This window comes from Lithobates pipiens, unplaced genomic scaffold (genome assembly GCF_037356315.1).
Source record: "Lithobates pipiens isolate NorthernLeopardFrog02 unplaced genomic scaffold, aLitPip1_a1.2 Scaffold_8, whole genome shotgun sequence".
NCBI classification, from domain to species: Eukaryota; Metazoa; Chordata; class Amphibia; order Anura; family Ranidae; genus Lithobates; species Lithobates pipiens.
In genome coordinates, this window is record NW_027507903.1 from 594,700,969 (window position 1) to 594,724,938 (window position 23,970).

Here is a 23,970-nt window from a genome sequence, read left to right on the forward strand (position 1 = left end):
GCTGCCTCTATTCCGATACAGTGAGTGGAAAAAGTATTTGATCCCCTGTTGATTTTGTACGTTTGCCCACTGACAAAGAAATTATCAGTCTATAATTTTAATGGTAGGTTTATTTTAACAATGAGAGACAGAATAACAACAAAATAATCCAGAAAAACACATTTCAAAAAAGTTATAATTTGATTTGCATTTTAATGAATGAAACAAGTATTTGATCCCTTCACAAAACAATCCCTTTGGGATTGAAACATTGAATCAATTTACAGTTACTAATAGGGATGAGCTTCGTGTTGGAGTCGAACGTACGTTCGACTCGAACATTGGCTGTTCGGCCGTTCGGCGAATTCCGAACGTTTTGGCCGTTCGCGTCAAAATTCGAGTGACGCGCGCGCGGACCACAATGCACTGCGGTGGCGCAGTGCATTGCTGCCCCATGATTGGCCAAGCATGCACTGTGACCCCGCATGCTTGGCCAATCGCAGCGCCGGCAGCAAGGAGAGCCATGATTGGCCACAGGCATCCTGCCTGTGGCCAATCATAGCTCAGGCTGTGTAGTGCACGCCCCACACTATATAAGGCCGCCTTTGAGGCGGCCTCCTGTAGTGTGTTACTTAGCATCTGAAGCAGTGGGTGTTCTGTGTACCTTCAACACAGTACACACCGATCGTTTTTGGCTGATTTCCTATCTTGCTGCTGTGTAGTGGTTGTTGTCTGTGCCCTGACTGCAGTATACACCACTATATTCACCTCACCTATATAGCTAGTGATCTAGCTTTAACCACTTAACTGCCCATTGCCGATTAACGGCTTCAGGGCGGTTGTTTAACTCTGAGAGGCCGTTAATTAACGGCCTCCCAGAATTCTGCTCTCGCGTGCCCCGAGGTGCGCACACTCGAGAGCATCCGTGACCACCGCATCACGGATCGCGGTAAACGGCCGCTCATAGCGGCCGTTTACCACGTGATTGCTCCGTCAAATGACGGAGTGATCACTTGGAAACAAACCGGCGTCATGTTATGACGCCGGTTCCTCCCTCCCCTCTCTGTACCGATCGGTACAGCGGAGGGGAAAGAGATCGGTGTCAGCAGCGATGTGGGCTGCATCTGCAGTGCCCACATCGCTGCTCACCGAATTTAACCCCTCAATTCCCTGCCAATACTCTGCAATACCAGTGCATACTCTGCAGTACCCTGCCATTACTCTGCAGTACCCCGCCATTACTCTGCAGTACCCCGCCATTACTCTGCAGTACCCCGCCATTACTTTGCAGTACCCTGCCATTACTCTGCAGTACCCCCCATTACTCTGCAGTACCCCGCCATTACTCTGCAGTACCCTGCCATTACTCTGCAGTACCCCCCATTACTCTGCAGTAACCCCATTACTCTGCAGTACCCCCCAATACTCTGCAGTACCTGCCATTACTCTGCAGTACCCGCTATTACTCTGCAGTACCCCAATACTCTGTAGTACCCTGCCATTACTCTGTAGTACCCCCCAATACTCTGCAGTACCCTGCTATTACTCTGTAGTACCCCGCCAATACTCTGTAATACCCTGCCATAAATTGCCATACCCAGCCATACTCGGTGATACCCTGAAATACCCAGCCATAGACGCCCCCCACCCCTCACCGCCATCCGGTGCTTCTACCAACTCGCCAGTACGATCAAAGCCAGAATCTTTTTTTTATTTTTTATTTCAGGCTTCCCAGCCTAGAGGTGAGATGTGGGGTCATATTGACCCCCCAGATTTCACTGTAAAGAGGACCTGTCACCCCATATTCCTATTACAAGGGATGTTTACATTTCTTGTAATAGGAATAAAAGTGATCAAAAATATATTTTTGGGGAAAAAAATGGCAAACTAAAATAAATAAAGTAAAATGAACAATAAAAAAATAAAATAAAAATTAAAGCGCCCATGTCCCCATGTGCTTGCATGTGCCACACATGTGAGGTATCGCCGAGAATGTTAGAGCGAGAGCAATAATTCTAGTCCTAGACCTCCTCTGCAACTCAAAACATGTAACCAGTAAAAAGAGCTTGCAGTCAGTAGTGCTGTCTGCGTGCTCTGTACCCAGTACATACCGCTATAATATAGGGCAGGCCCCTACTTTCAAACATCCAACTTACAAACATCTCCTACTTGCAAACGCAAGGAGACAGCAGCAAGTGAGATGAAAAAAGATGGACGACAAAACAAATTATACAGGGGTGATAACCCTTCCCTATGTTTTCCAAAAAGCTTAAAAATAGTTTTTTTGACTGGAGTTAAACTTTAAAAATGTACCAGTTGAAAATGACAAACAGATTCAACTTAACACAACAAACCTACACAGTCCCTGTCTTGTTTGCACCGCCTGTATACTGCTGTTCTGAGTATATAGGGCCTGGGGGCCACACGCATTTCCTTTTTTTAATATGGGTACAGGGTTCCCCTTAATATGCGTACAAGACCCAAATAGGCTGGTAATGGGCAGGGAGGGCTACCCATGCCATGTTTCTCAATGATTTTCAACCATATTGCAGGAACCAGATATAACATTAAAACCGCAAGCAGTTTTAAATGGCGTTATTTCCGTTTAATGTCATTTTGTGCAGGGACTGTTCTAAACACGGGAAACACGTGGCACTTCACAGGCATACTACAGACACCCCCCAGGCACCATATTTAAAGGAATATTTCACCTTTTTTTTTCACTTTAATCGTCATTAAAATCAGTGCTCCCGCCAAAACGGCCGTTTTTAAAACTTTTTTTTGCAGTGACCCATGTCCCCTGAGGCAGGAGGCAGGTCCCCAAACCCTTTTTAGGACACTATCTTGCATATTAGCCGTTAAAATTAGCACTTTCCATTTCGAACGTTCGAGTCCCATAGACTTCAATGGGGTTCTAACGTTCGTACCGAACGCGGGGGTCGTTCGCAAGTTCTGGTGCGAACCGAACCGGGGGTGTTCGGCTCATCCCTAGTTACTAACATCATTCTATACAGTATCACACACATTGACATGCCTCATGTAAAGTCCCACTCCTTTTCTTTTCCTCTTTAGTTATACTTTAAGTTTAACCTCAATTTTCTCCCTTCAGATTCACCTACATGGTGACCAAGGACACTTGGATGGAGATGTGGCCAACTGATAGGCAGTGTCAGGATCCCGAGCATGAACAGCTGTGTGAAGAACTTACCAACTTCTCGGAGGAGCTTCAATTGCAAGGCTGTCGTAATTAAACCACATTTCACCAACATTCTTTTATATCCATTGTACAAATACACTGATTTACTACAACAATAAACCGAGTTCTTTGTTCCACAGTTTGTGTCTGGGAGAGTTTTTGTTGGTGCCATATGGTCAGATATAAGCAAAAATCTCTGGAAATCATTTTAGCAGAACTCACATTGAGAGTAACGTGTTGCATTGCTGATCCAACTGCGTGAACAGAAGGGACCGAGCGCCAAATTATCAATTCAAAAAGTGGAAAACAGCAATGCCACTATGCAGTCATTGAGTTCCACACAACTGCTATTTTTTCCCTTTTTGAGATATCTGTCCAGGAGGGTAAACTGCAGTCCACAATGGAACTATAACAACCAGTCTCAATCCTGATGAAGGAGGCTTTTTTCACCCCCCGCGACACTTTGGCTACATTTTCTTCCCACTGGTTGTGACTTTACTGTCAAGACTAAAGGATACATGGACTTTTGAATTGATCATTTGGTGCCTGGTCCCTTCTGTTCATGCAAAATTCCCCAAGCTGGGTGTGTCCCACTTCTGTGGGACATCCCCCCAATTTGTGTTCTCTGAGTGGCTGAGATCCATTTGAGAAGAACCCTTACCTATCCTGCAAGATAGCCAAGCTTCAAGTCCAGGACCTCTACTGTATTTTAGTCCATCTCAACCTCTGGTGGTATAGTGCCTTAGTGGTTAGCCTTGCCTTGCAGAACTGGGGGTCCTCAGTTCAAGTCCCAACCAGGACAATATCTGCATGGAGTTTGCATCCTCCAAAGACATGCTGGCAGTTTAATTGATCTAAATTGGCCTAGTGAGGTAGGGACCTTAGATTATAAGCTACTTGAGGTTAGGAACCATCATCACAGCCAGGCAGTTAACATTTTCAGAAGGATGGGTCAATATAGTTTTCCTTTTCCCCTAATGCAGTTTTTCCTTAAGATCAAGTCATAGAACTAGATATACAGTCATATAGACCTTGTACTAACATTCTCCATTTTCACAGTCCTATGTAACAGCAGTTTTGCAGGGTGCCCACTGCCTATATATGACTGTGCAGTCCAAAGGATACCAGAGTTGAACCCAGTGCTCTCTAAACAGTGATAACCCAGGTCAGACATGCCCCCTCCCCTTCTTTGCAATACAAGTCTGTTTGAGGATACTTGTGGGCGTGGCTAGTACTCAGCTCTGCCAGCACAGAGCACTGCAGTGTGATAGCTGAAAGTGGCATTTTCACAGAGAGAAAAAGATGATGCATTTTCATCCAAAAGCTGTTACAAATCATATTTTGGATACAGGACTATAAAGAGATAAAAAGAGCGAGACTTAAGCCCCATACACACTATCAGTTTTTCTGCTGAGTTGTTCCTATAGGTTTACCAAAACCATGTAGTACAAGGGCCTGCCCTATTTGCATACACATTGAAACTCCTAAGGTTTGACCTCATATTATATGGTTTTGGTAAATCTGAAGGAAAAACTCAACAGAAAAACTGATAGTGTGTATGGGGCTAAAGCCACTTCAGCTCCAAAAGGTTCACCCCCCTTCCTGACCAGGCCATTTTTTAAGATACGGCACTGCGTTACTTTAACTGACCATTGCAAGGTCGTGCAGCGCTGTACCCAAATAAAATTTATGTTTTTTTCCCACAAAAAAACTTTCTTTTGGTGGTATTTGATCACCTCTGCGGTTTTAATTTTTTGCACTATAAACAAAAAAAGGCCAACAATTTTGAAAAAAAAATATTGTTTACTTTCTGCTACAAAACATATCCAATAAAAGAAATGTAACAAAATCGAATTTCTTCATTAATTTAGGCCAATATGTATTCTGCTACATGTTTTTGGTAAAAAAAAAATCCTAATAGGCGTATATTGATTGGTTTGCACAAAAGTTTTAGCGTCTACAAACTATAGGATAGATTTATAGACTTTTCATTATTTAATTTTTTTTACTAGTAATGGTGGCAATCAGCAATTTTTTTGCGGGGCTGCGACATTGCAGCAGACAAATCGAACACCTAATGGACACTTTTGACACTTTTTGTGGACCAGTGACACCAATACAGTGATCAGTGCTAAAAAAATGCACTGTCATTGTACTAATGACACTGGCAGAGAAAGGGTTAATATCAGGGGCAATAAAAGGGTTAAATGTGTTTCTTGGGAGTGCTTTCTTACTGTGTCGGGATGGTTTAACTGTAAGAAGACAGATATGCATGTTCCTGCATAGCAGAAACACAAGATCACTGTCTTCCTTACTAGCAGAACTGCGATCTGTCTTGATTTCATAGGCAGACCACTGTTCTGCCTCTCTTAGAGTGATTGCTGGATTTCCATTGGACCCGCTGATTGGCTCCCGATGTGTCCAATCACAGTGGGAACGGGGCTCTGGTGGCGCACGCATGCGCCCCAGAGCCAAAGAAAATAATCACATACAGGTACATGATTTTGTGCTTAAAGGCCCCCTGCCACAGTATGTGTACGTGGGGTAGTCCTTAAGCGGTTAAATGGAGCTTTAAAGTGTTTCTAAAGCCTAAACATTTTTACATTGATTGCATTAAGATAAAAAAAAAATAGGAATCAAATTTGGCCACTTACCTCCCTTATACTTACCTGAGCCCTCATTTGATCCTGCGCTGTACACGTCTGCAGCTCTTCTCTCCCCTCACTTCTGTGTCTCACTGGCTTTCAAAGCCAGTGATGAGGGAGCAGGTGGCGGGGGTTGGGCTTTGAGTCCTGCTGTCTGTGTCAATGCATACAGCAGCGGGACTCGGAAGTGAGCATGGTAAGCGGCTTCCCAATGGGGGCACTAGACAGGGAGGATGGGGCAGGTGCACCAGCGGGGGACCCAAGAAGAGGAGGTACGGGACTGCTTTGTGCAATTCAATTGCACAGAGCAGGTAAGTATAGAGATGTTTGTTATTTACAATCACTTTGATATAATTTATTCATAAAGCATCAGTTGAAGGAACTCCATTATTTAAATAATGAAAATATATAGGCTATAATACATATATTATGTGAAGGTTACAAGACCACTTCACACAGATCTGCCCAGAATTAAAGGCTAAGTTCACCTTTTCTGGCAGAATTTCACTTTCATATTAAATAGAATCTTTTGTAATATCATTTTTGTCCCAGCCATCCCAGTGTTCTTATCTCTCACTTATATCATCCACAGATGGTTTGAAATATCATGTTTCTGTCTGAGTTTTAAAAATCATTTTCTGCTTCCTTCACTTCCTGTAGGTCATCTCCTACTGCTTGCATTACTTCCTGTAGGTCATCTTCTACTGATTGCATCACTTCCTGTAGATCATCGCCTACTGCTTGCATCACTTCCTGTAGGTCAACATCATTCACAACGTTGCATCTTCAAGCAATGACTGAATGAATAGAAGACCCTCTTCTATTTCTAGACTGATATCTGATTGGTTTGTTACTCAGAGCACCCTTATACACACTTTTATCTTGTTAAATTTGTTAAATTTGTTTTCAGAATTTGTTTAGTTTTGATTCATCTCGTTTTCAAGTTCAAGCCTGAATTTGGAAAGTTAATTTTTTTTTTTTATTTGAGTGCGGCTGCCAAATTTTTCACATCTAAGAATTGCAATATGTTTACATGTCTTATTCAGTTTTAAATCTGAATCTATTTCTAATTCAAATTTTGTTATTTTGGACTAATTTTGTTTTGTTATTTTGGAGGATTTGTTTACATTCATTTCTATTGTGATTTGGATCTTAGATACATCCAAATTTACAAAAAACGATAAATGTGTCTGAATTTTGATTTGGAACAAAACAAATTGCACATGTCTAGATTGCACAGTGTATGGCCATCTTTATACAAGTATATACAGTAGAAGGGAGTGGATGGAGCGGTCATGCCCCAATCACATTTTTATTTTTTGGAAGGGGAGGCATTTTGAAGCATTTATGCTCGTCAGCAGAGGACAGCCCTTTAACTTGAGTGAGCTGCTTTACGCACATCTATTGCCCCAAAGAAGCTCCAGAAGTTTAGAGTGGGGCGTGGCACGTTTTTTACCGTGCCTTTTGGTGCATTTGCAGCGTGCTTCTAAAATGAAAGGCAAAGTGTGCATTTTCTGTGTATTTTGTGATTCATTTGGAAATTCACAGATGTAAATGGAGCCTTATTGTTGTGTAAATGCACCAATTTCAGTTTCAGGCCACCTTCACACTTAGCGTAGTGGGAATGCACTAGTGACTAGCATCAGTTGGAGCAATACGGCCACTTGCAATGTGTTAACAGGAGGAACGCTTCTCCTATCTTGGTACGGCAGCCTTTCTCAACCAGGGTTCCGTGGCACTTGGGGGTGCCTCCTGGGTTCTTTAAGGGTGCCTTGGCAAAAATCCTAAAAATTTCCCCAAAATTGTCAACAAACCAGAGGGTGTATCAAGCCTGCCTTTTTTGTTACACAATATTAATGTGCAGCATTACATTGCGCATTGGGCATTGTGTTGGCCAGCTGCTGGTGTCCCAACAACTGAGGATGGCATAGGTTGAGAAGAAGGACATCAGGCGCCTGAGGGAATCCATGTTTGCCCCTTACCTGCCCCTCTCTGTCAACACTGGGGTCACGTCAGCTGATTGAGAGAAACTGGGGCAGCTGGAATGCTAGCCAGTACCGATGTGCAAAGGTAGATAGCGTTTTTAACCACTTGCCGACCACCGCACAACGATGTACGTCGACAGAATGGCACGGGCAGACATATGGGCGTACCTGTACGTCCCTGCCTTCCCGCGGGTGGGGGGCCCGATCGGGGCCCCCCCGGTGCCAGCGGCGGTCGGTATCTGTTCAGGAGCGATCCGGGATGAGGGGGGGGCCATTCGTTCATGGCCACCCCCTCGCGATCGCTCCTGACGAATGGAAGTGAAGCGTGACATCACTTCCTCTCCTGTAATGTAAACACAGGCAGAGGAAGTGATGTAATCTCTCCTCCGTGTCGGTATTTTTCTTTCCGGCACCGAGGAGAGAGGATCGGTGAGTTGCACCAACACTACACAATACAGTAGAACATGCCAGGCACACTCTCACCCCCCCCCTTCACCCCCCGATCACCCCCCAATCACCCCTGCACCCCCAGTCACAGTGACACCAATTGCATTTTTTTTTTTTTTGCATTGGTGTCATTTGTGACTGTAATAACTGTTAGGGCAGTTAGGGTTAGTCCCCTTTAGTTCTAAGGTACCCCCTAACCCCCCCAATAAAGGTTTAACCCCGTGATCACCCCCCGTCGCCAGTGTCACTAAGGCTGGGTTCACATTGCAGCGGTTTATGAGAACGGATGTGATTCGCACCGCACTGCAGTGCAAATCACATCCGATCTCTGTGCGATTCGAGTTCAGCCATACATATAGTATGGCTGAATTCGCGTCGCACCCGCCGCACCCGCCGCAGACTCGCACGGGACCCTTTTTTTGGTCCGCAGCAGAATCAGATCGCATGGGTGACATTCAGCGGCGACACAATCTGCCGGTCAGACGTCTTATTTGCGATTGCCCGACGTGATGGAACTCAACCTTCTATATGCTTGATAGGCTGCTCCAGCAGAAACGTGCAGTTAACGTCTACCTGTATGAACTCTGCGGCAGAACCGGTTCTGGGGAGCTGGGTTTTTTTTCACCGCGCCAGTGGTTGCTCATGCGCGACGCATGCAGACTTCTGTGCCCATTTGAGGAGATCACCAAACTGGTCAGTCGCAGCCATGGCGCCATCAGTGACATGGTACCTTATGCCTTCTTTATGGAGCATGCATTGCGTCGTGTCATTGATCAAGCTGTGGAGGAGCGGGAAGATGAGGAAGTCGCAATGCTGGATGAATTCCCAGGGGGGGCTACTCTTTCTGAGACAAGTCAACAACAGGAGTCTGAAGAGGAGTCAGAGGAGGATGGTGCCGGGGCGGATGAGGAGGAGCAAGAAGAGCATGCTTTAAACCTTTCTGGGATCCCTGTTGTGCGTGGATGCGGAGAGGAGAATGAAGAGGACGACATTATCCTGGATGATGAGCAGAAGCCAGGCCACCACACCGCTTCCAGTTTAGTGCAAATGGGGGCCTTCATGCTCCAGTGTTTTAATAGGGACCCCCGTTTAACCACTTGTCGACCACCGCACGACGATATACGTCGACAGAATGGCACGGGCAGGCATATGGGCGTATATATACGTCCCTGCCTTCCCGCGGGTGGGGGGCCCGATCGGGCCCCCCCCCGGTGCCTGCGGCGGTCGGTATCCGTTCAGGAGCGATCCGGGATGAGGGGGCGGCCATTCATTCATGGCCACCCCCTCGCGATCGCTCCTGACGAATGGAAATGCTGTGTGACATCACTTCCTCTCCTGTAATGTAGCACAGGCAGAGGAAGTGATGTAATCTCTCCTCGTGTCTGTCTTTTTCGTTCCGGCACCGAGGAGAGAGGAACTGTGAGTTGCACCTAACACTACACTAACAGTAGAACATGCCAGGCACACTTTTCACCCCCCGATCACCCCCCCAATCACCCCTGCACCCCCAGTCACAGTGACACCAATTGCATTTTTTTTTTTTTCATTGGTGTCATTTGTGACTGTAATAACTGTTAGGGCAGTTAGGGTTAGCCCCCTTTAGTTCTAAGGTACCCCCCTAACCCCCCCAATAAAGGTTTAACCCCGTGATCACCCCCCGTCGCCAGTGTCACTAAGGCTGGGTTCACATTGCAGCGGTTTATGAGAACGGATGTGATTCGCACCGCACTGCAGTGCAAATCATATCCGATCTCTGTGCGATTCGAGTTCAGCCATACAGATAGTATGGCTGAATTCGCGTCGCACCAGCCGCAAACTCGCACGGGACCCTTTTTTTGGTCCGCAGCAGAATCGGATCGCATGGGTGTTCACACCATGCGATCCGATTCCTGTCCGAGTTTGCAGATCGCACTGCGATATGCGAACTGATCTGGGGGTGTCATTAACATTTCACTGACACTCCCAGCAGTTCGCATAGGGCAGTGTGATGCGGGAACCCGCCGCAGATTTGTGGCGTTCCCGCATCGCTCCAGTGTGAACCCAGCCTAATAAGCGATCGTTTTTCTGATCGCTGTATTAGTGTCACAGGTGACGCTAGTTAGGCAGGTAGGTATTTAGGTTCGCCGCAGCTTTTTATAGCGCCAGGGACCCCCATATACTACCGCATAAAGCCCCCTGATTGCCCCCTAGTTAAAGCGGGAGTCCACCTGGACTCCGCGTTTTTTTTTTTTTTTTTTTTTTTTAAAAGCCAGCAGCTACAAATACTGCAGCTGCTGACTTTTAAAATAGTGACACTTACCTGTCCAGCACGCCCGCGATGTCGGCACCCGAAGCCGATCTCTAGGTCGCCTGTCGGGTCCTGCCGCCGCCATCTTGGGTATGGGAATCAGGAAATGGAGCCTTTCGGCTTCATTTCCCGGTTCCCTACTGCGCATGCGCGAATCGCGCTGCGCAATAAGGACGCTCCCCGCCGCCTCTGGGATCTATGTGTTTCCCAGCAGGCAGCGGGGCACTTGCGGGAAGGGGCGGGCACTTGCGGAAAGGGGCGTAAGTTACGCCCCTTTCCGCAGAGAGTTATCCCGGAAGTGGGTGCAGTTACCTGGATTATCCAGGTAACTGCACCCCCCTCCCCCCTGAAAGGTGCCGATTGTGTCACCGGAGGGGGGGAGGGTTCAGATGAGTGGAAGGTCCACTTTAGGGTGGACCTCCGCTTTAACCCTTTCACCAGTGATCACCATATAACTGTTACAGGTGACGCTGGTTGGTTAGTTATTTTTTTATAGTTTCAGGGCACCCCCAATTATTACCTAATAAAGGTTTAACCCCCTGATCACCCGGCGGGTGATATAAGTTTGAGGGTCAGATAGGGTCTGCGTCGCCCCAGGCAGCGTCAGGTTAGTGCTAGTACCGCTAACACGCGCAAAGTATACACCTCCCTTAGTAATATAGTATCTGATCAGATCTATATTAGCGTCGCCAGCAGTTTAGGTTTCCCAAAACGCATTGTTAGCGGGATCAGCTCAGATACCTGCTAGCACCTGCGTTTAGCCCCTCCGCCAAGCCCAGCCCAGCCCACCCAAGTGCAGTATCGATCGATCACTGTCACATACAAAACACAACACACATAACTGCAGCGTTCGCAGAGTCAGGCCTGATCCCTGCGATCGCTAACAGTTTTTTTTGTAGCGTTTTGATACAGTCGCTAACAGCCTAGGTGCTTTTTTACCTGTGAGTCTCACTAGTATACCCCTAAATTTAGGGGTGTCTACTTTCCAAAATGGGGTCATTTGGGGGGGGGGGTTGTGCCATCTTGGCATTTTATGGCCTTCAAAACTGTAATAGGTACTGAGGAATGAAGTCAAAAATTTACGCCCTTAGAAAGCCTGAAGGCGGTGCTTGGTTTTCGGGGCCCCGTACGCGGCTAGGCTTCAAAAAAGTCCCACATATGTGGTATCCCCGTACTCAGGAGAAGCAGCAGAATTTATTTTGGGGTGTCATTTCACATATGCCCATGGCATGCGTGAGCAATATATCATTTAGTGACAACTTTGTGAAAAAATAAATAAAAAATAAAAAGTTTGTAATATTCCTGCAACTTGCGGCAAAATATAAAATATTCCATGGACTCAACATGCCTCTCAGCAAATAGCTTGGGGTGTCTACTTTCTAAAATGGGGTCATTTGTGGGGGTTTTGTGCCATCTTGGCATTTTATGGCCTTCAAAACTGTGATAGGTAGTGAGGAGTGAAATTACAAATGTACGCCCTTAGAAATCCTGAAGGCGGTGCTTGGTTTTTGGGGCCCCGTACGCGGCTAGGCTTGAAAAAAGTCGACCACATGTGGTATCCCCGTACTCAGGAGAAGCAGCAGAATGTATTTTGGGTTACAATTCCACATATAACCATGGCATGTGTGAGCAATATATCATTTAGTGACAACTTTGTCATTATTCAATCGCTTGAGGCAAAAAAATAAAATATTCAATGGGCTCAACATGCCTCTTATCAATTTCCTTAGGGTGTCTACTTTCCAAAATGGGGTCATTTGGGGGGGTTTTGTACTGTCCTGCCATTTTAGCACCTCAAGAAATGAGATAGGCAGTCATAAACTAAAAGCTGCGTAAATTCCAGAAAACGTACCTTAGTTTGTAGATGTGACAACTTTTGCGCAAACCAATAAATATACAGTTATTGACTTTTTTTTTACCAAAGACATGTGGCTGAATACATTTTGGCCTAAATGTATGACTAAAATTGAGTTTATTGGATTTTTCTAATAACAAAAAGTAGAAAATATAATTTTTTTTCAAAATTTGCGATCTTTTTACGTTTATATCGCAAAAAATAAAAAATCGCAGAGTCAGTCAAATACCTTTAAAAGAAAGCTCTATTTGTGGGAAAAAAAGGACGCAAATTTTGTTTTGGTACAACATTGCATGACCGCGCAATTACCAGTTAAAGCAGCGCAGTGCCAAATTGTAAAAAGACCTCTGGTCATTGACCAGCAAAATGGTCCGGTCTGAAAGTGGTTAAGAATAAATCATCTCTAATGTTGGGTGTCCTACTTGTGCAGATGTCATTGCACACTGTTTTATGAAAAGTTTATTTTTTTTCATTTTAGAATGGGGTGCCTTGAGATGCAAAATTTGAAAGGGTGCCTTGAACAAAAAAAGGTTGAGAAACACTGTGGGGCAGCACAGAAACACTCTAGAAGATTTTAAAATATTTCAGTGACTTATAACTCATTTTTGACTTTTATTTTTTAAAGTTTACATATAACTTAAAGACTTTAAAAACTCCAGTTGATCTCTGAGCTACTTGCTTGTTTTAGATGGGACTAGATGGCTATATAAGAAGGAGGGTGCACTTCCTGTCTTGACATTCGGGGAAGCTAAGTTGCAGCTGTGATATGGAAATAATAGTCCACAACCAAATAAATATATTTGGTTGTGCTGAATTCATACATACAGATTCATTTAAGAATTTTTTTTTTTACAACTTTTGGGCCTTTTTTTGTAGCCTGTCTCTTCAGGCTATGCTACCAGTTTGTATGTTTTTATTGCAAGTCATAATGAAACCCTGACTTCTTCAGTCTCCACCGAAAAAGATAAAATACAGTCCGAAAGTATACATTTCCCCTTCCTCTTCTGTTTATTATTGTGCCGCTCTCCATTGGTCTTCATGACATAGAAGTGAAGGCTGCTGTGCAGTTTGGTGTCAAGAAGAAGTTGAAGGTTGTGGTAAGTAGACTTTTGTTTTGCTGTGGTGTTTTATGGTCTGTGCATGGGCTCTGATGAAACAACAGAGGCTGGGGAGTTTAGGGAAGGTAAATATAAGTTGTTCGGTAATGGGATAGTAGGGGAATCTGTCAATTGCCCATTCAAGCCGGGTCTCTTGCTAGTCCACCCTTCATATTTGGAAGAGTCCTTGGGCCCATCCTAAAAGAAATATACAAAACTTTTAAAGTCAGAATTCTAAGACCCCCATACACACTATTAGATTTTCTGCAGATTTTTTTCTTCAGATTTACCAAAACCATATAATATGAGGTCAAACCTTAAGGCTACTTTTACACTGGGGAATTAGGGGCGTCGGCAGTAAAGCGGCCCTTGTTTTTGCGGCCCTTTTCGGACGCTAGTGGGACACTTTTAACCCCCGCTAATGACTGAAAAAGAGTTAAATGCACCCACAAAGCGCCACTGCTGGCGCTTCTGCAGCATTGCCCATTGATTTCAATGGCAGGGGCACTGTGGGAGCGGTGTAAACACTGCTCCTACAGTGGCTCAAAAATGCAGCTTGCAGGACTTTTTTTGGTTTCCTGCCAGTGCACCGCTCCAGTGTGAAAGTGATGGAGCGTACTAACGGTCAGATTTTAGGCCAACAATCTGTCATCACACAATTCCCTGCCGGAAATCCAATCGTGTGTACGAGGCTTAAAGTTGCTTTCACACTGAGGTGCTTTACAGGTGCTATAGCGTTAAAAATATTGCCTGCATAGCGCCTGTAAAGAGCTTCTCCTCTCACTCCACCAACACATTGCTTCTTCCACCAGCATCAGGTTCCAGGCACAGAAAGTCAATGCAAACTAGCTCTATAGTGCAACTTTGACTGGCAAGGTGTTCCTTTGGATGCATGGTAAACTGGAGTGACAGTAGCTCTCTACTTTGGCTCTCATGTTAGACCAATAGAACCTATCTCTGAATAATATAATAAAGGTCCTATCTGGGCCTGAGTGTCCATGTTCATTATGAAGTGCAGCCACTTCTCCGGGGGGAAAGAGCTGACATTTTTCTTCGAAATTCCTTAGCGGGGCTCCTCCCATACAACAGTCCATCTTTTATATGTAACCGGTTCCACTCCCAGTGCACTATTTTGAAATCCATGACGGCACTCTTTGAGAGTAGACTAGGGTTTTGTTTGGTCATTGCTTCCATCGTCAAATGCCACAGCAAATCTTCATTCAGATCCATTTTCAGATCTTTCTTGGGCAAGTGAGGAAGCAACTCACTTAGCATTTCAGGGGTGGCTCCTATGGATTCAGCTCCAACAGCTCCCTTTGGTCTCTGGGCAATGCCCTGGTACAGAGCTTACACTCTTTCAGATGTCATATAGGTCCAGGCCTTGGACTTTCTGACTGACCTGTGAGGCCTCCGGGACAAAGCATCAGTGTCTCTGTTTCCTGCTCCAGGTCGATACTTCATACTGAACTGAAATCTAGACATGGCTGCCAGCCATCAATGCCCGGTAGCATCCAGCCTAACTGAGGACAACAAGTACGTTAGAGGATTAATATCAGTCCTTACCACGAAAGAGGCTCCATACAGATAATCTCTCAACTTGTCTACTTTAAAGCAAGAAACACAAATTTATGCACAGGATAGTTCTTTTCAGACTTGGTCAAACTTCGACTCACATATGCAATGGTCCTAAGCTCCCCATACTGTTCCTGGTACAAAACTTCCCCAGCCTCTCTCAGCTGGCATCCACATGCAGCTCATATGGTTTAACTGGGTCTGCATAGGCCAGTACTGGTGCTTCTGTGAGGCTTCTCTTGAGGTAATAGAATGCTCTCTCACATTGATGAGACCACTGCTCTCTTATAGATTCCTTCGACTTACAAGCTCCATGTCTCACTTGGCTCAACTTGCAGCCTTCACCCTCCACCTCATTCTTAAGCAATTCATTAAATGGCCGGGAAATCTCTGCAAAGTTCACCACAAATCTCCGATAATAGGAGCAGAACCCAAGGAAAGATCTCAGCTCCGTCACAGTTCTCGGTCGGGACCAAGTAGTGACCTAGCTACTAACACACTAAACACACTAACACACTAAACCACCTTGCCCCGGACAGACACTGAAGGGTTTCTTCAATATGATGGGTGGTGTACTGATCAGAAATGGTCCTCCTGTTCAAAGTTTGGTAAATGATGCACACCTGCACCCATCCCATTCTTCCTCCTCGCCACCACAATAGGGGAAGCATAGGGGCTCCTGAACGCCTGAATGACTCCTGACTTCTTCAGCTCAACCAGCTGCTCTCTGAGATCTTCCAGATCACTGAGTGGTACCTGCCTTGCTTTTTCTCAGAATGATTTATCCTCCTACAACCGAATCCAATGCTGAGCACTCTTGGCACACCCAACATCAAAGTCATTCCTGGAAAAAATCTCCCACTTGGACAACTGATCTCATACTCTTTTCCGCCACTCAGAAGGTAACATCTCAGAGGAAGAAAGAAACTCCTCTCCATCCGCTTCATTTTATAATTTCCTCTGGGGTCATTTCCAATGGGGTCACTGGGGTAGGTGAACTCCCTCTCCCAATCAGTATTTATGCTTTTAGTGTGACTGTGTGATCTGTGATATTCCGAAGACTAATTGCCACCTTCCTTTCATTCTGGGATAAGGCTTTGGTAGATACTATCTCTGGAACCAATTCCACTCCTACGTCACTTGATTGTGCATCAGTCTCCAGGATGACGAAGGGGCCTGGTTGATCCCAAGTCAAATTGACAACAGTAGCCTTCAAACATACTATGTCACCCGGCTGCAACACCTTGTCTTTCCCCTCTAGCCTCCATAATCTTCCCACCCCATGAACTGGGGAGCTCTGCTTTTAGACCACTTGCTTAAAGGCTTGATGCAATTGGGTGTGTATTCCCCTAGGCCCTAGACACATAATCTTCCCTTCCCACTAATGGGACCAGTTCTCAGTTGTGTCCTTCACTGAGAACCCTTGAAGTTTCCTGCCTCCAGAGCAAAGAAGAATTTCTGTAAGACCTTTAGTACCTTGGCTACAAGATCTAGTTCAACCTTCTTCTGCACTGGGCTTGAAAATGCCCCCGTTCTCCACAGCTGAAGCACTTCCTTAAATCAAGTTTAGCCATTTGCATGTTGGCCTGAGCCTCCATTGCTCATAACAAAGTCTGTTGCATCTTGTCCTGGATCTGAACAACTTGAGAGAGCATCTCAACTGGAGCTGTCTCACTGACAGACTTGACAATGGGATGGTTTGAATATTCTTCCTCCTCTGTTTCCTCATCGATATCCTCCTCAAGAACACTCATTTTTACTGAGTCATCCGAGCTGACACCTACTCCATCTTGGGATCATGTTTTGGCAGCTCTTTAGATCCCGATTTCTTTTATCTAGCAAGGCTTTTTCTTCCCTTACTTCTTTCACCGACTCAGGGTAGGTAGGCACCCATTGCATTCCCTTAAGCAACAGTCTTAGTACAATCAGTTGATTAGGTCTAGCACCCTGCAGAATTTAGTCCAAACAACGTTGTCAGCATCACAGGGATCAATCCCTTTCTTCAGGATGATCTGGTGCAGAATCCGATCCACTCTGGTAATGTAATCGGAAAGTCGCTCACCTTTACATTGATAGGTGTGTTTGAATTTGTACATCAGATCTGGGAGCTTTTCCAGTCTGCCATACACAGCAAACAAAGCTCCAATGTAGTACAAAGCCACACAGTCTTGTTTCCCCATCTGAAGATTGCAGATCACTTCAGCTGCTGGGCTTCTAATGCCGCATGCACACGATCAGATTTTCTGACAACACATGTTGGATGTGAGCTTGTTGGCGGAAAGTCCGACTGTGTGTATGCTCCATCAAACATCTGTTGTCGGAATATCTGCCAACAAATGTTGGCTAGCAGGTTCTCAAATTTTCCGGCAACAAATTTTTGTTGTTGGAATTTTCAATCGTGTGTACACAAGTCTGTCACAAAAAAGTCCACACATGCTCGGAATCAAGTACGAGCCAGAAGAGCTTGGTCTTGTAAAACTAGAGTTCATAATGGAGATATCACATGACTATTGAACGCCCTTTTTATCAGCTTGCCATACATCTTGTACGTCACTAAGTTTGTAATTGTTGGCCAACATTTGTGTGACCATGTGTATGCAAGACAAGTTGGAGCCAACAACCTTTGCACAAAATTCCATGGTTTTGTTGTCGGAAGCTCTGATCGTGTGTACGGGGCATAAGACTCTCACTTAGTCTCTGTCTTTTCACCGCCTCTGGGACACTCCACTCATCCACCACTGGTATGGTATAATCTATCCAACTTTCAAATTCTTCCTCTGCTGCAGGGGTTGGCATCCACCCTGAGAAGAACTGAAGCTTCCTGTATTCTTGATGGACTGAAACTGTATTATTCTTCAATAATAAGCTCTCAACCAGCTTTCTCATGTCTGTATAGAAGGAGGCAGGTGGCAGATTGGCTGCAGGTATATCAGTTTTCACTGACACTGGGCTTATTGACTTTTGAGCGATCCTCCTCCAATTCCCCAACAACACTATTACTTGAGCCTTGACCCCTTCTGCCAGACTCACAATGTCCTGCTAAAAAGAAGCTGGTATAGCCACTTTCCACTCCAACAGGGCATGGGTGCAATCTGGGCTGAACTTGGTTTTCATATCAATGAGATAAACCCCTTGCTCTGTCACCACCTTCCTCACCAGCTGCCGCACTTCCATTTTGGTCCATTCCCTTTCAGCTATCTCCACCACTGTACATAACTCCAGTCAGCGAACATGCTCCTGAAACCAAGCAGCTGCTGTGGTTGAGTCCATATGTTCTTTATTTCCCCAAAGGTTGCCCTGACCTTTAAAGCCACCTCTGACACCCTGGGTTTTGACATGTTTCAAAGTGATAAACAGACACCAGACTGTAGCAAAATAAAGAACAAGAATAACTTTCAGTGTTAAGCATGAGATGGGTACTATATACCCATCTCATGCTGGCAACTTCAAAGAGCACATTACAGTAACCGGTTGCTTTAAACATTTACTGGAATAAGTAACAATGTCCAAATAGTTGGAAACAGTAAAAGCATCTTTTTAAGGAAATACAAATGATTTATTAGAATAGTTTTCAAACATGCCAATTCTTAGAGGGGGCATGCTCATCACTAGTCAGGTGCTTGTCCATGTCTCATAAAAAAGTATTCTCCCTTTTGCATCCTTGCCAAGAATGGTACTGCCTGGGTTGATACAGTGCAAACAAGGTGGGGAACTTGCTCCCAGAATATCAGGGGAGGGGCAACCAGAAGGAGCTACGGCATGTCCCTCTGTCTGCTCACATGGTGTGTCATGCCTTCTCTGCCTTCTCCTTTCTCAAGCCCCTGACTCCTCCAACTAAGCCCTTACAAAACCTCCTAGGCAAAATGATAAGTTCACTCTTTTCCACCCCTCTTCAATCTGTGGTGGAACATTGGACCCCCAGGCAGGAGATGATACTGTAACCTCCTAAAAGCTTGTTTTTTGTCAGAGATTTTCCAGTGAACTACTGTGCCACAACTGGAAGCCAATTTGCAGTGAAGTAGTTCATTGTAACAATGCATAGAACCTAATTCACAAGCAGGTTAAGGTCATCCCCTGACCACTGAGCAGGCAAAATTAGGACCAAATTCTACTTCCGTCTGAATGTGAAGTTTATGTGGATATAAAACAGGATGGACCTAGGATCTCATGTTTGGAGCTACCTAGTTATACAACTGAGTAATACCAATCAAAACATTTAATAAATGTGTGGAAAGTTTTAATCACTGTCGATGTAACTCCAGCCTGCCCCTCCAACTAACCTTTACCTAAAAATAAAAACAGGGTTGGAGTCGGAATGCTGACTGAAATTAATTGCCCACTAAATTGGACTCCTAAAAAATCTTTGTACTATAAGATAACAGTTTTATGTGTGCTGTCCTTGTAGCATGTAAATAATAGTGAAATAGGTAAAAAAACAAGATATGCACCATTTCTGTGTTTTGTGTTTATCTCTGGATAGCTGTGTAATCAGTAAATATTAAGCAAGAAGGGAGAGTTGCATTTAGATTCCCTAATCCTTTCTTAGACCACAGCCTCTAATCAAAGCTTCTCTACCAATGCAGGCCATACATGGAGAAAATTTCTTTCCTGCAACTTCGATTCCCCAATCAACACAGACAATTCCTTCCTGCTGAATTGGCCGAGATGCGAACCGACTATAGCTGGCCTAAAGTGGTTCTAAATGCTGAAGATTTTTTACCTTAATGCATTAAGGAAAAAAAATTGTTTTATTCATGCAGCAAATACTTACCTGAGCTTGATCTCAATCCAGTGCTGTACACAAGAGCAGAGGCTCTCTCAGCTCTCTCCTTCTTCTTTATTAGCTCAAAGATATTAGCAGGGGCCATTGGCTCTGGCTGCTGTCAATCATAGCCAGTGAGGAGGGACCGGGGCTGGGACCAAACCATACTCAATGGACACACAAAGTAAGCTGGGTAGAAAAGCATGCATATGTACCCCCATAGCAAGGTTTGCTATGGGGGTTGCTCTGTGTAAAACAATTGCACAGAGCAGGTAAGTATAATATTTTTGTTATTTGTGATACGGCGACGTTGTACCCAAACAAAATTGATGTCCTTTTTTTCCCACAAATAGAGCTTTCTTTTGGTGATATTTGATCACCTCTGAAGTTTTTATTTTTTGCACTATAAACAAAAAAAGAGCGTAAATTTAGAAAAATCTTTTTTTTTTTTTTTTACTAGGAACAGCAGATCTGTCTCTCCACCCCATGACAGAATGGAGATCTGTCTGTTTACATCGACAGATCTCCATTCTGTCTTTGTCAGGAGCGATCGTGGGTGCCGAACAAACATCGCGACCGCCAGGCATGTGCATTGGCTCCTTCGTCATGCGGCACACACGTGCCCCCTCTGCCCCTTAAAATGCCCGTCATGAAGATACAACGATTTGTGCAGGGGAGCTGCGGCTGGTCGGCAAGCTAAAAACTATATATAGATATAGATAGAGAGAGAGCGCAGAGACCCTAGAGAATACAATGGCATTTGTTGCAATATTTTATCTCATACCGTGTTTGCGTAATGGTCTTTCAAACACATTTATTTAAATAAAAATAAAAACAACAGTAGAGCTGCCAATTTTTTCCCCTTGTGAGAGCATCGGGAAGAATCTGTGATAGCTGTGTCACAGCCAATCACAGATCGTGGTAAATGGTCAATCACTGTGTGTAAATGTAAACACATGAGCTCATCTCCCATTGACGGCTCTCCTTTCTTCACAAGGAGGCCGAGTGTGAGGAAAAGAGAGATCCTGTGATCACAGTGAGTTGTAACAGTTTGTTACAGTGCCCAACCAAAGCCCAGACAGTGTCCATCAGTGTCACAGTGTCATTGTGTCATCAGTGCCATTGTGTCATCAGTGTCACAACCCCATCAGTGTCATCAGTGCCATTAGTTTCACCGTGCCATCAGTGCCTTTGTGCCATCAGTGTCACAATGCCATCATGTCATCAGTGCCATCAATGTCACAGTTTCATCAATGCCATCAGTGTAGTGTCATCAGTGCCATCAGTGTCAGAGTGCCATCAGTGCCATAGGTGTCATGGTGTCATGGTGCCATTAGATGTCATCCGGTGACCCCACCCCTTATTACATCAGGACTGTGACATCATAAGAGGCGGGGTCACAGAGTGATATCACCCAGTGACCCCCTGCCCCTTATGCCTATATATGTCGTTGCGTACCATGTCCACGGCATTACAGCAGGAGAGAGCATCGTGTCAACTTCGGAAGAACAGGAGAAGGAAAAAGAACAAGACGGCGATGGCAATGGCGACGAAGGAGAAAGCCGGGCCATCGCTAGCAAAAGAGCGGCAAAAAAGCAGAAGATAGCCTGGAAGAAGAACCCGAAAGCTCGGAGAAGTCGGAAGAAGACCCCCAGAGCTGCCTAATAAACTACTTTAAAAACCTGTGTAGTGTGTTTTTTTATTGACACTTTTTCCCTCAGGTGAATGGGTAGGGGTACGATATACCCCATACTTATTCACATAGGGTGGTGGGCCATGATCTGGGGCCCCCTTATTAAAGGGGGCTCCCGGATTCCGATAAGCCCCCCGCCTGTAGACCCTGACAACCAACAGCCAGAGTTGTCAGGAAGAGGCCCTTGTCCTCATCAACATGGGGACAAGGTGCTTTGGGGTGGGGGGGCTGCAGGGCACCCCCCTTCCCCAAAGCATCCAACCCCCATGTTGAGGGCATGCGGCCTGGTACAGTTTCCTGAATGGCTTCGTGCTTGGATAAGGGTCTGGTATAGATTTTGGGGGGACCCTGTGCCGTTTTTTCGGCATATGGTGTTTCCCTTAAAATCCATACCAGACCTAAGGGCCTGATTTGCCCCTGGAGGGGCATTCCCTCTCGCCCTCGCTGCGATAGGAAAATGTGTTTTTCCTATTGCAGCGAGCGCGAGATGTACAGTATCCTGTCGCCAAGAACCAGAGCGATAGGATCGCATGGGAAACATTCTCGCGGGCAGGTGCTGTAGCTTCCCTTGCGTCGTATTTGGTCCGTCGTTGGTCCGTCGTTGGTCCGTCGTTCCCGATAGGAACTGAGTCTGGCGGACAAAGATTTAAAACATGTTCTCTTTCTAGGTCTGTCAGACATTTGGGAAGAAAAAGTCAGACGGAGCCCACACACTATCGAATTGTCCGATGGATTCCGGTCCGCCGGACCAAGTCTGTCAGAAAGTCTGATCGTGTGTATGCAGCATTACAGTGGAGGAGTTCAAGATTTTTTTAGGCCTCACATTCAATATGTGACTCACCAAAAAAATTAGTTACGTTCATAATGGTCCCCCCTCCCTATTCACCACATTTGGCCAAGATAACATGTGAGCGGCAGCTTCTCCCACAGCTCCCGCAGGAGATCCTTCACCAGTCCTTTCCCAGCTTACTTACCATGATCACACAGCTAGCCAGCAGATCTGTACTCACTGTGGATCCCCCACCGGCGTTCTGTACCAGGAGTATGAAGTGAAAAATCAACCAGCGCTAAAAACGCAACAAATACAGTGAAAAAATATATATATAAAAATGCAGCTAGAATACTGTAGGTCAAATTACCAAATCCCACATCTCAAAATCAAAAAATATCAGTACAGCGCAAATACAAAATAATACAAAAAAATTCCATAGAGTGAGAAATAAAAAGTCCATATAGTGAATAATAAGAGAAGTTCAGAAAAAGTCCACTTGTGCAATGTGTCTTCAATCAATATATCAAGTGACGATGTGATCCCTTCACCATTGAGCAAGTTGAACTCTCACCTCAACAAGTGGACCCCTGATATATCAGATAGGTCAGAAACGCATGTTCCCATCAAGGGTAAATCATAAGGTTACAGCAGACCAAGCGGAAGCATTTCCAGGTGAGGTTCTCATCCGTATCGTCAGATCAATGTGATATCATATATGAAAAAGAACAGGCAAATCTAGTGCTCTCCGTTGATGCCAATTTATTAAAACAAATAAATTAAAAGACAAATACCACTCACATTTGTAAGCATTGATCTCCAGTGCTGAGTGCTAAGACAGAAAAATACCATGCATGGATCAGTGTGTCAGCTGGCGGATGAAGTCACGACGCAGGTCACGTGGTCCGTACGCGTTGCGTCCCAGAAAGTAGGCGGGACTTCATCAGCGGTGACGAAATGACGTCTGACGGCCGCTTTTATACCAACACACTAATATAGAACCAATCAAGAGCGGAGTTATGCGCAAGACAGATACCGTAGACAACACGTATCAAACGTGACACCGGAACATAAATCTGCGCTCACTCCAAACACAGGAAGGAGAGAGAAAATATTAAAAAATGCTATGGAGAAATTAAAACCAAACCAGAGAGAAACATAAATATATAGTCTGCTAATTAGCAACAAGATACAGTCCTCTAATTATTCTCACATAGACTACGTGGAGAAAGAAAGAGGATATTGCTTAAAAAAAGCAGTACAATATAATCTCCTGGTAAGTCAAATATAACCAAAATAAAAACCTAATAAGTATACCCGCAGTGCCGCTGACACCATCAGAAAGCTACACTGATCCACACATGGATTAATAAAAATGAATAACAAAATATAAATCATGACAAAATAATATGAAAATAAAAATAAAAATGAAAATAAAAATAAAGATAAAAACAAACCAAATTAAGATAAAAATAAATATAAAATAAATATAAATAAAAATAAAAATAAATATAAGTAAATATACATAAAAATCACAAATACAAGTACAAAAGGAAAAAATTCTAATACAATAGAATAATTCAATTATCTGTCCGAAATGAAACAATTTAAATCAAAATTCACGTTTAGACCTCTCGGGGCAAGAACCCTTGTTTCATGGATCCAATAAGATTCACGTTTGCT

The 23,970-nt window shown here is 44.6% G+C and overlaps 1 protein-coding gene across 1 annotated transcript in view; it reads left to right on the top strand.

Moving 5' to 3' along the window:
- LOC143961247 (venom factor-like) overlaps positions 1–3,314 on the top strand; it is a 147,410-nt gene extending 144,096 nt beyond the window's left edge. The window contains exon 41 of the mRNA XM_077470482.1: positions 3,089–3,314. Coding sequence (XP_077326608.1) covers positions 3,089–3,230 — 142 coding nt within the window. The 3' untranslated portion in view covers positions 3,231–3,314. The remainder of the gene's footprint in view (positions 1–3,088) is intronic.
- The last annotated feature ends 20,656 nt before the right edge of the window (positions 3,315–23,970 follow it).